Genomic DNA, 12,345 nt, shown 5'->3' with positions numbered 1-12,345 from the left:
AGTTCAGCTTTTGTATCTCTTTTTATCCTTCCATCCTAAACACCAAGCTTTCCAATGTTTTTAATCTCTTCAAAAATAATGGTATTGGCAGCTGCCAGCAGTATGCTAGATTGCACATGTTAGGGAAAATATCTTAGGCAGTATTTGTAGCTCAGCTGTCAGATAGTATATCCTTGCAGATCTTGTGCTGTACACTAACTCTAATTTATCAAGCTAGACTTAAGCTGTCCTTGTGATTGCTCTATTTTTTAAAATGCAGAAAACTCTGTTAATGCAACATTAACAGGCAGAACATTCCAAGTTGTACTCCCCAAAGCAATTGTAACTCTGGTTTCTTTCAGTGTATTTATATCACTGTATAGTGTCAATTGTTACGCCAAAATATCTGTGCAGTGTATCAGAGTTACCGTTCCTATAAGAACCATTACTCTGGATCTTTGCTTTTAAAATATCAATCATTAATTGCATTAATGTAGGCTTTTACAATGTTCTCAGTATTTTGAAATCAAAAAAGTAAAAGAGGGATTGCACATTCAAATATTGATATTTTCCCCATTCACCTGTGTAGACGGGAGCATTGAAATCTTGGTATGTTAAAAATGTAAGCTAAATTCTCCCCTCAGACAGTTCCAACTCTAGTCAAATGAGTTATACTGGCCTGCATAAGTGAGAGGGGGATTTATCCTTTAATTTAAATAAAAAATACCAGGTTGTGTGTAGACAGTATGCGATGTTCAAACATTTAAACTTCACTCCAGCTTTGATAACTGGAATCTACCACTAGCATGGACCTATGTGCCAGTATGGAGCCATGTGCCATTTACCTCATTGGTACAAGGATCCATACTATTAGATCCCAGTCTGGAATCAGGACCCACATGTCAAAAGTACTGTGCGCACTGAGGACTCACTCATTGTAACTGAAGATATAAATATGAAACATTTTGAGCACAAAAAGGCATCTGAAAATGTATTAATAATTGGAAGAACATTTTTCCATGCTCTGGTAACTCTCACAGTGGCCCATTAGCGTATTATCACATTTTCTAAATTAAAATGAACCTTTTGAGTTGAGAACAAATGTGAAAGATTTCAATTAAAAGGACCTTTTGAAAAGAAAGAAAGAAACGTTATCCCTCTAAGAATCAAGGCTTAAAATGAAAGTGGCTTCTCATTCATAACTTTAGAGTTATTGGCTCAAGACTGTAATCAAAAAGAACTTTTCTTTTAATGGCATAGGTAGAAAATTTCTTTCTTAATGATAATCTTTCTCTTTTCAGTTCTCTTGGTAACTATTTTGATTGCTTTGTTGTTTTAACTAAGTAACAGTACTTAGATTCTGCCATCCAGAATTCATTGAGCAATAGCATAGGCCACGAGTGTTCCCCTTTGCAAAAACCCGTCACATCTCTGCTGAATGTAGACCGTCATCTAATTAAACGTCATGATAGCACTGGAAAGTAAGTAAATACATATTACTATCCCCATTTTACAGCTTGTGAAACTAAGGCAGGTATGTAATTAGCCCAAGGTCACAATGGGAGTCATATCTGAGCTGAGATTAGAATTTGTGAATTTCTCATTCCCAGCCTTGTACTCAAACCTCTAGTCCTCAAACCTCTAGTCCTACCCTTTCTCTAATAATTTGTCTAATAATAATCAGTGCATATATGCAGTAATGCTGTAGCTGGGTGTTTGAAGGACAGTAGCTTTTAAATACAATCCTGTAACTACAAAGACTGAAAGATACAAGTATCTTCAATTTTTCTTTAAAAACTGAGTTTTAGACCCACATAAAAATAATGAAGTATCATATTAGACTTTAGAATGCACATTTTTCATTCTCCTCTAGCTATCCATTTCGCCTGTTTTTATGTCATTTATACAGCCACAGCAAACAGTAAACAAAGAAGAAAGCTTGAGATGACATACAAGTAAGAAGGGAGTTTTAAATCTCTGAGTATGCCAGGAAACAACAAGGCAAGAACGCTGTGCAACTTGATAGCCTGTTAGTTATTTAGGAGCATCTTCAAGGCAAATTGCATATTGCAAGGAAAAGGGATTTGCTACAACACCTTATATAGCTAAAGTAACATTCTTATGAATAATTAAGAGATCCTGTGTAATATCCAGGACCCATTTTAACATTTGTTTTAGGGATTTACTGTTTTATAATTCTATCCATTCCATATTACCATTCTGGAACGTCTCAACCCCCAGAAATAAGAAAGAGACTTGATATGTGGGAACACTGCAGAGGAGTAGTGTCCTTGCTGTCTCTGCTCTGAAGAAAGTGTGTCGGGGAGAGAAACAGGGGTGGGGGTGGTGCAGTGTTGCCAGATCTGAGGGAGATTGGGGGAGCGGTGTGACACAGAATAGGAGAGCAGGCCAGTCAGTTGCTACATGAGGAGGAGGGAATTGCCAACTGACTAGTCCCTGCAGGTGTCCAGAAAGGAGGGAGTTAGCAGGTCACTGAGCTCTCCCAGAGGATACATATATGAAATAGAGAGCATTGGGTAGAGCTGTGTAAATAACCAGGTTTTTGGTTTGGTGGCCCAACTGAAAAAATGGAATAAAAAAAAATCATTTGGCAGCAATACAAAACAAAATTTTTGAAACATTTTCTGCAAACAGAGAAAGTAACATCCGTTTTGGTTTGAACAAAATGTAGTGTTCAACCCAAAACAAAATGTCTTGTTTAGTCTTTGGGGTTTTTCTAACCGTAACAATACGGCGAATTTGACATGAATTCATGAAATGTTTCTGTCAACCTGAATCTGCACATTTTTTTGGTGAACTTTTTTTTTTTGCCCAGGCCTAGCACCAGGCCTCCTCAGGAGGACAAGGGGAGTTACATGTGTGGAAAGGAACATCCAAGATTGGCCTGGTGCTGGCCCCAATGCAAGGATGAATCTTGGCTCTGGAAGGTTTGCAGAGCCCTAGTGAACATATAAAATGACGTCCTGTAGTAGGACCTGACTTGGGCAGTTTACTTTATTTCAGTGGGATAGCACAGGGTGTAAATCAGTGTGGGAAGGCAGCGGATCTCCACCTCCCACAAAGTTTTTCCCCAGTTGTTCTGTTGGGGAGATGGGTTGCCAGACATCTGCAGAACAGCCCAGGTTGTATTAGGCAATCTTAGCTAAACTAGAGGGGGATGATGTTTGTCCCCATTGGCCCCACCCTCACCCAATGCAAGGCTGAGCACACTGCACATTTTGTAAAGGGATTGGGGCAGTGAACCAGAGACTCCTGTGCACTCCCCTCCCCCCCCCATGCACACAGGAGCGGAGGCAGATCTGAAGGCACAATCTACTTTTCATCACTTAGGCTGCAGAATATGTATGCTTTTGCTATAATAATAACTTAATTAAAATATATACTTAAAAAGAATAACCAGGTGACTAGTGTGATACAGGCCTGCTCTTGAATACAAAGGCAAAATAATGCAGCAGTCAAACTCTCTTCATTATAGTCTTCCCTTGCATAGTGAAGATAAACCAGTTAGGTACATTAATAATGCAATACCTGAGCATAATTGTATTTTTCTCATGATGTGATTAGGAAGTATTGTCATGTTATCTTGTAGACTACAGCTTCCCTATAACTTTGTGTTCCTCATTGTCCCTCAGTACATAAACAGTTTTAAAAGAAAACTTCACATGCTGCATAAACCCCAGTAGGGTATTTTTAGCCTATTTCAATGGACCGTTTATGATTTTCTCCTCAAAAAACAAATCCTGGTGACTCTTTCTGTATGCCATGTTATGTGTGCCCTTCATGAAAAATAATGGGTAAATTTCTTGCCTCTGTGTATGTAGTGGAACCGTCCTTTAAACAAAATCTTCTGCCAACTTCTATAAAATACTGATGCTGCCCTCTGTAGGCTTTTACTATATGAAATAGCCAATGCTCATTTTAATTTTATTTTTTTATTAAAATTTGCAAAATGTAAGTACAAGAAAGAAAGAATGTAAAATATTATAGTATTATGGTTAAAACTCCTGTAAACAGTGTTGTCTGTTTATAAATATAATGGGCTAGGTTTTCTGCTGGCTGCCATGTTTTCTAGTTGCAGCAGAGGGGGGCAGTAAGGAAGCCAGTTACATCTCCCTGATTGCATGAACAATCCTGCTGCAGTTTAGAGTAAGTTTATGATGCTTTTTAAAGAGTACTGCCCTGCCCTCTTTGTGTCTTGTGATTTGTATTGGAAGGTTAGCTAAATGCAAATACCCATTTCTATGACCCAGTCTATTTTTTCCCATCTGGGTTGTAGCCTAAAATTTACAGTTTCCTATTAATTATTTTATTTTTGCAGAATGTTTTGGATGTAATTATGTTGGCGTTTGCAACTCATGCTGAGCATTATTACGCACCCATTGCCATTTACAAGCTTCCGATACTGTGCACCGAGTTTTGTAGTTCTGCTTTCTGATAAACTGGCCCTCCTTTATTCCTTTTCTTTGATGACACAATATTTTTGTTCCTGACGGTGCTGAACCTGCTTGCTTGCCGCAGAGTACTGCCAGTAGCTTACAGTGAGTTTTCTACTTTCAGCTGAGTGTTCAAATTTACCTGGTTGTTACTATTAGCATGGTTGGTACTACTGATCGGAGAAGACCTCAGCAACTTCCAGCTTTGTTTAAACAATCTGCCCAAAACATACTCATTTTCAAAGGCAGCAGTCTAGTTCCCACTGAGAAGGTGATGACCATCCCTTCACTCTAGGTTCTCATTTCCTTCAGTAGTTTCCAAGTGCTCGATTAGCTTCAGTCCTGCTCGTGTCCCATCTTCTCCAGCACACATGGAGAGGTCCAATCTCCCCTTGCCTTGCTGTTATTGCATGAGAGGCTAGTAGTATTTCAGAAAAGGCAGCTTTTATGGCACTCAACATGAGTTTTCTAAGTAGACTTTGATATGTAGCCTCTGGGACATCTTTCTTGCAGTTCTCTGCCATTGATTTCAGTATGCCCCATGACTATAAATTCCTCCCCAATAAGCTGATTTTACATTGCAGGTAGATAAAGTCCCTTATAACTAATAGGCCACAGACTGTTAAATTCTCTTGATCTTTGCACATTCTGCTGTTTGTTTGGTTAGTGATGGAATCCCCTACCATCTGTCTGTTGTTCTCAACTATTTAACATTACTAGGTCCTCCTCTCCTGGAGACAATTCCTTAGGCCCTAAGGTTTGAGGAACAAGGAGTAGTCATTCTTCCCTGCCTATTCTGGAAAGTTGGTCATCAAGGGTTTCACATTAGAAAAAATACTGGGGGTTGAGGGCTGTGGGCAAAGGTGTGTCAATATATAGAATATTATATGTGATTATATTATATCCTGCAAAGTCTGTGGGGACGTGGAAGAGCTGTAGTGGTCCCTCGCTCTCAAGTGGGGGAGGGAGGCCACTCTGCCTCACTACAGGCAGATTGCAAGTAACAGTCTCATAGGGGAGAGCTCCAGCTCCCTGGGTGGGATGAAGCACAGCAATCTTTAGCCCACAGCCACCTAGCTGGGGCAGACAGCTGCAAACAGTCTGTAGAGGGGCTTTGGCTCCCTCTGGGTGGGGCAGAGTCACAAACAGTTAGGGCTCTGGCCTGTATTCAAGGCTGTAGCAGTCTATAAGCCCAGGCCCTAAAGCATGGCGAGGTGGCAAACAGTTAGGGCTCTTGCAGGGGTGAGCACCAGAGCAGTCTAGGGGCTCAGGCAGGGGGGTGAGCACCTCCTGGCCTACGGTGGGAAGGCTGCCATCCCAGGGGTGTCAGGGGACACGCAGGCCCACCCAACTCCACTGCGTCCCAGCCCACGGCCCTAACAGTGGCAGGATGATCTGCCACTGGGTCAGCAGGGATTCCAGCCCCAACATGCTAACTCACACTGCGGCAGCAGGACTGGACTAGAGTCTGGTCCCCCTGGGCTACTTCCAACCATAGTCTGGGTGTAGGGTCCTGTGGTCCAAAGATCCCCTGTCTCATTGGGGTACTCGGCCGCGGGTAGCTCCAGCAATTCCTCAGGGTCCTCATCTTCCTCCCCGACAGCAAGGCATGTCCACTCCGGGTCTGGTCTGGGCTTTTGCAGAGGCATCTTCTAGGTTGCCAACCCACCCAGTTTGGCCGGGAGTCTTCTGGAATCAGGCTCTATCTCGCAGAGGCTATTGAAAGCAATCAGAGAGATTTTAAGTTGTTAAAAGTCCGGTGGCGCAGTGAGGCTAAGACAGGCTCCCTACTTGCCCTGGCTCCACGCCACTCCCAGAAGCTGCCAGCATGTTCAGCAGTGGGTCCTAGGTGGAGGCACGGCCAGGGGGTCTCTGCGTGTGGCCCCCGCTTCAAGCGCCAACTCCGCAGGTCCCATTGGCTGGGAATGGGGATCCACGGCCAATGGGAGCTGCGGGGGCAGTGCCTGCAGGCAGGGGCAGCGCGCAGAGCCGCCTGGCCGCCCCTGAGCCTAGGAGCTACTGGAAGACATGCCGCCGCTTCCAGAAGCCACCCAAGGTAAGCGCTGCCCAGCCGAAGCCTGCACCCCAAACCCCCCTCCTGAACCCCAACCCCCTCCCTCAGCCCTGAGCCCCCTCCCGCACCCAAACTCCCTCCCAAATCCTGCAGCCCAAACCCCCTACCATACCCATACCACCTGCCTCAGCCCTGAGCCCTCTCCCGCACCCAAACGCCTTCCCAGAGCCTGCACCCCGCATCCCCTCCCACACACTCGCCCCAGCCCAGTGAAAGTGAGTGAGGGTGGGGGACAGCAAGCGATGGAGGGAGGGGGGCTGAAGTGAGTGGGGCAGGGCATCAGAGAAGGGGCAGGGCAGGCAAGGGTGTTTGGGTTTGTGCGATTATACAGTTGGCAACCCTATCATCTGCTCCCCAGAAGAGATGTCTGGTCTCTCCTGTGGCTCAGCAGCAACTGAGTTTCAGGGCTCTGTCTCCTTTTCTACATCCTGTCCCGCCCTGATACTTCCGGTGAAGGGGGCGGGGCAGGGTGAGTTTGGCTCCACCAGGGGAGCATAGTGGTGCCTCACACTCCAGTTCGGAGGAGGCCACTCAGCCTCACTATAGGAGCATATAGACCTATGAAAAGTCTGCGTGGGGTGGGGGGACAAATGACACCCCTGTGGGTCATATCTGGAGGGGTCCTTTGCCTCCTTTAGCCAAGATACACTGGTTGTCTAATTGAAATAACTAGGGGAGCCAGATCTGCTGATGAGAGGCTCTACTGCCTTCCTTAAATGTCCTGTTCAGCCCCAGGTATATCTTTGTCTCATGTAGATAATCTAGTTCAGCAATCCTAGCCTTGAGGGGCTAATGCTTGAACCCCGGAGTGCCTTATTCATGATGCAATAAACTGGGAGTTCTTTATACTGACTAAATTGCTACTGGCTTGCTGGCTCCACCGGCCATATTGTACTAACCCTCCCTGATCCTAAGTCATTGTTTGGTAACTTTATCTATCACCTTGTTACCTGGTCTGTTTTGATTAGGTTTAAACAAAATGTCAAGATCTGTGGTGCTTTTCAACTTTCTTTACATCAGATGAACTATCACGGAGCTCCCCTAGGCCAACTCCTTGCTCCGTTTGCTCCCTCAGCTATCTATCATTCGTTAACTTCCTGGATTGGGAGGTTTAAAGGCCAAACCACAGCCCCTCTCTGTGCTCAGCCACAAGCACACATGCTAATCAACACACTTGTAATACAGCCAAATGTTTTTACAATATTCCCAGCAGCTTTTCTTTAAAGCAGCCAGCAGTTGTAGTCACACAGGCACTCTCCCAGCTCTGACCACCACCGCTACTGTCACTACAAATTAGGTGGTTCATGGAACGATCTTCTCATGGAAGCCTGGGAGAATGCATTCTTTTCTCATTAGCTCCTATAGGATTCAATGGGAAGATCTTGAGGATGCAAACGCCCCAAAAACAAATAGTCCCTCATCTGGAGAGTGACAGAGATTCATTTAAAAAAAAAATGAAAATGGCAAGTCAGCAAATGAATCATTTAGGAGGAGATTTTCAAAAGGGTCTGAAGGATTTAGGAGCATCATGCCCCATTGAAATTCACTGGCACTTGGGCTCCTAAATCTATTAGGCACTTTTGAAAACTTCTCCGTTAAAGAATATGAATGTCAGAGTTGTACAAAGAAAAGTCTTCAAAAGAAGAATAAATGGTATAATATTACTAAAAGCTGTGAATGTGAAAAAAATGTTCCAAAGGCTCAACGTCCTATTAAATCAGGTGTCCCCAGGTGGGTACGGAGTAAGGTTGTGTATGTAAAATTTAAAGTATTTGCCCAGTGGGCACCTAACTCAGTCAAATGGGCTTTTTTAACCCTGCTGTGAAAAGGGAGTACAGAGGGAGGGGTAAGCAAGGAAAAAAAATACAAAATGAAAGGGAGAGAGTGAAAGAAGAAAGGAAGTCATGCAATTCTTGATTAGTTCCTCAACCTACTTGTCCATCCCTGGCCACCAGAAATCTTGTCGCAGTTGTTTTTTGGTTAGATCCATCCCTAAATGTCCTTCATATCCCAAGTGAATCAAGCAATCTCTCAGGGTATGTTTACACTACTCGCCAGATCGGCGGGCAGCAATTGATCCAATGGGGGTCGATTTATCGCAGCTAGTCTAGTCTAGACGCGATAAATCGACCCCCGAGCGCTCTCCCATCAACTCCTGTACTCCACCGTCGCGAGAGGCGCAGACGGAGTTGACGGGGGAGCAGCAGCAGTCAACTCACCGCAGTGAAGATACCGCGGTGAGTAGGTCTAAGTACGTCGACTTCAACTGTGTTATTCACAAGTGTAGGCACAAGACGGTGAGTTCTCAAAATCCATTCCTTTACAAGGGACAATTCACATGATGTACATCTATATGGTTGCAAATGCGCTGGTGTCATTGTCTTGTAGGGCCATCCATTGACTATGTAACTCTTTAGATCCTGAAGTACCTTGTCTTCTCTCATAGCTGTTGCCCACTCTGAGGTTGTGATCACTCTGATAGTGATGATTGACAATATATAGCAGTAGGAATTGCACCATCGCCTAATCTTGTTCCTGCCTCTCCAGGTATTAAGAGAAGTGTGAGACAAGGGAGACTGCTTAAAAGATTAGAAGACTCTGTTACCAGACTCAAGTGACAGATGGAAGTGATGGTTTAAAGCAGGGGTAGGCAACCTATGGCACGCGAGCTGATTTTCAGTGGCACTCACACTGCCTAGGTCCTGGCCACCGGTCCGGGGGACTCTGTATTTTAATTTAATTTTACATGAAGCTTCTTAAACATTTTAAAAACCTTATTTACTTTACATACAACAATAGTTTAGTTATATATTATAGACTTATAGAAAGAGACCTTCTAAAAATGTTAAAATGTATTACTGGCACGCAAAACCTTAAATTAGAGTGAATAAATGAAGACTCGGCACACCACTTCTGAAAGGTTGCCGACCCCTGGTTTAAAGTCTTATGATGGTGATTCTAAAGGGGAAGGGTGTGTTGTATTTAGCTAGGTACAGATAGCCAACCCAATTTGTAAGTTTGTTGCTAGGTAGTTTCTGTAGCTTTGAGTCCAGTAACTACAATTCCCAGGAGGCACCAGGGGAGGTAGAGGGAAAGGAGGAGAAGGAATGGAAGAATGTCTGCTCCGTGAAAGAGTGAGGGGAATAAACCTTACCTTTGCTGTTACTAAACTTCCTGAGTCTTCCTCAAAGAGGTTTAGGTATAAAAGCACAGTCAACTCCTGATAGAATGGCGGACTGAATACACTTTCTGGAAATGGGAGTTGCACATGTTTTGTCCCTGTCTACACTAGTGCACAAACCATGTTCAAACATGGCTGGGGTGGGGGGACCAGAGGAGTACTGTGTTTGACACCAGCTGTTAACTATTCCTAGCATACACACAGCCTTGTTATATAATAGTTTTATAATAGTAAAAAGAAAATCCATGTCCTCACTGGTGCTAGGCCCAGTTTAGACTGTAATGTCCATGTCGCTTTAGTAGAGGTGGTGAGAAATTGAAAAGCTGAATGAAAATAACATGTTACAGAAGGGGTTTGGGCCAAATGGCAACTGACTTTTGAGCATATGATTTAAAAAAAACACATGACACAGTAGCAGGTAATTTCCTCCGGTTTTCATGCCCTGTATTTATAATAGATTTAATTTGAACAGTAGTAGACTTTTAAAAATATGATCTGTGAAGCAACCCTCAGATACCTCAAAAATACAGTAGGGTCAGTGGTACTCAGCCTTCAACAATGTACAAGCCATGTCATCATTGAGCTGCAGAGAGCCACAAAATAATAATCTGGTGAGATTCTGACATTGCATCAGTCTGAGACAATGCGGCATTTGGAAACTTCCTTGCACATCAACTACCTTCTCTCCTCTTCCTTTGACTACTGGGTTGGGTGGAAGGGTTCTCCCTCTCCCTCCCTCTGCTGGTGGCAGGGTGGGAAGGAAGCTCTGACTGACATGCATGTATCAGCCAGAAAGGGTGTGTTCCTGTGAGTGGGGTTCTGCTTGCTTTTCCTGAGACCCAGTTTGAAGCATGTGGATTCCCAGGCAAATGTGTGGACCTCAAAGCAACCACTTACAGGGCCATAAAGATAACAAGTTCATGAGCTATGATTTGCGTTTCATGGGCAAAAAAACGCACCCCACCCTTTCCTGGAAATGGTGCAAGTCAGCTGCATGAGTTAGACCTGCCTGCAGTTTGCTGAGCTAGTTTGATCACTCTCTAATTTTGATGTTTAAAGATTAATGGCACTAGCTATTCTGTTTTGCTCTTTCTAGGCCATTCATAGTGCTGCCACCCCTGATGGAATGGATAAGGGTTGCTCTGGCTCATGCAGGGCACCGTCGCAGTTTCTCTGTGGACAGTGATGATGTACGGCAAGCAGCAAGGCTCTTACTACCTGGAGTTGACTGTGAACCTCGACAGTTAAAGTAAGTCCATGCAAAGAAATAATGATTTGAAAAACCTGTAGCTCTTTCATAGTGACAGTGATTTAACAGGCAGAGTAAGGGCTTTGTTATGTCCTCAGATGTGCAGAATGCTCATTCTCGTCACTATATGTCTTGTAAAATCAGCTACTGTATTCGTTCACATGCCTGTACGAGCCAGTTTCACAGGCTGCGTGGTAATGTGCCTGCATACCTAACAACTGGATCAAGCTCTGAATCTGTTCATAAAATCTTGGTTTGTCTTTTGCCATTACGTTCTGCTTTATAATGAGAGATGGAAGTCTTCAGCTAATTATGTCTGTTTCATTGTGTTCCTGTTACAAAATACTGAGATGTAATGTAAAGGGCTGAATATATTATATTGTTTTCTGCAATAGTGGTTTATACAGCACATTTACAGATAAAACCAGTTCTTGGAATAAAATTACATTTTTGATCCTGAAATCACTGTAATTGAAAAATGTTGCAGGTCTGAATAATTCAATACTTATTTTTAAATATGTTAGATGTGACCTTCTAATGAGGCCCTAAAGTATATGTTTTCAGTATATGTTTTTAATGCGCTGCCTTTTCTTACTCATATATGCATGTATAAAGCAGCTTCCTAGTGCATACTTGATTCTGGGTTATATTTGTTTTAGATGTTTATATGAAAAGCTCTTATGAATGTGTCAAAAGCGGAATTATTCATCAAAGTTGCTTAATAGCTGCAGCACACAATATAGCTGCCAGTCGTCAGACACTACCTTAGAGTCTAGTGAATTCAAACCCAAGCTCATATTTTTCAGCACCCTGTCACTCATACTCATACCCAGGTGATATATGTATGCTTCCCTGCAACACAGAAGCATGGAAATTCTATACATGATTAGGTCCGACAACCTGCATCATAGCAGATGTATTTTGTTGACTCTGGTTTTCCAACACACTTTCACTAAATATTATAATATTTTAATTTGAGACTGGAATAATGCTTTCTTGTTTGAATATTTTATTAAATATGTTGAATTTAAAAGCTAAATCTTGAGGTTCATATTTCAAATACTGACTGTAACTGTTTCATATGAAGCTAAATATCCCGGGCCTGATTGTCAGTAGGACTTAACATTTCACTGTTTCAGCTGAAGTCTATGAGGTCCGCCAGTGCTCAGCTTCTTTGATAATGAAGCTCTTACTTTTAAAAAGGCACAACTAAAAAAACCTTTCCAGTTAAACTAGCTGATACAATTGTAGAAAAGTCAATATTATTTCTTCTAGTCCCCTGAAAGAACAAAAATCATGTTTTGATATGATAAGAATATACAGTTTTTCTGCAGTTAGCATGCGTATAGAAAAACATTGACTCTTTTTACCTATTCTGCCATTTTAACAGAAGTTAACGTTTTAAAAC

The 12,345-nt window shown here is 42.9% G+C and overlaps 1 protein-coding gene across 2 annotated transcripts in view; it reads left to right on the top strand.

Annotated features, from left to right (window-relative positions):
* Nucleotides 1-12,345, top strand: part of BTBD11 (BTB domain containing 11) — a 281,768-nt gene that overhangs the window by 197,759 nt on the left and 71,664 nt on the right. For both annotated transcript variants that reach the window (XM_034778075.1, XM_034778064.1), the window contains exon 4: nt 10,785-10,937. In XM_034778075.1, the coding sequence (XP_034633966.1) occupies nt 10,785-10,937 (153 nt within the window). The remainder of the gene's footprint in view (nt 1-10,784; nt 10,938-12,345) is intronic.

The sequence above is a fragment of the Trachemys scripta genome, chromosome 1, assembly GCF_013100865.1.
Source record: "Trachemys scripta elegans isolate TJP31775 chromosome 1, CAS_Tse_1.0, whole genome shotgun sequence".
Taxonomy (NCBI): Eukaryota; Metazoa; Chordata; order Testudines; family Emydidae; genus Trachemys; species Trachemys scripta.
This window is presented reverse-complemented; position numbering and strand designations above follow the sequence as displayed.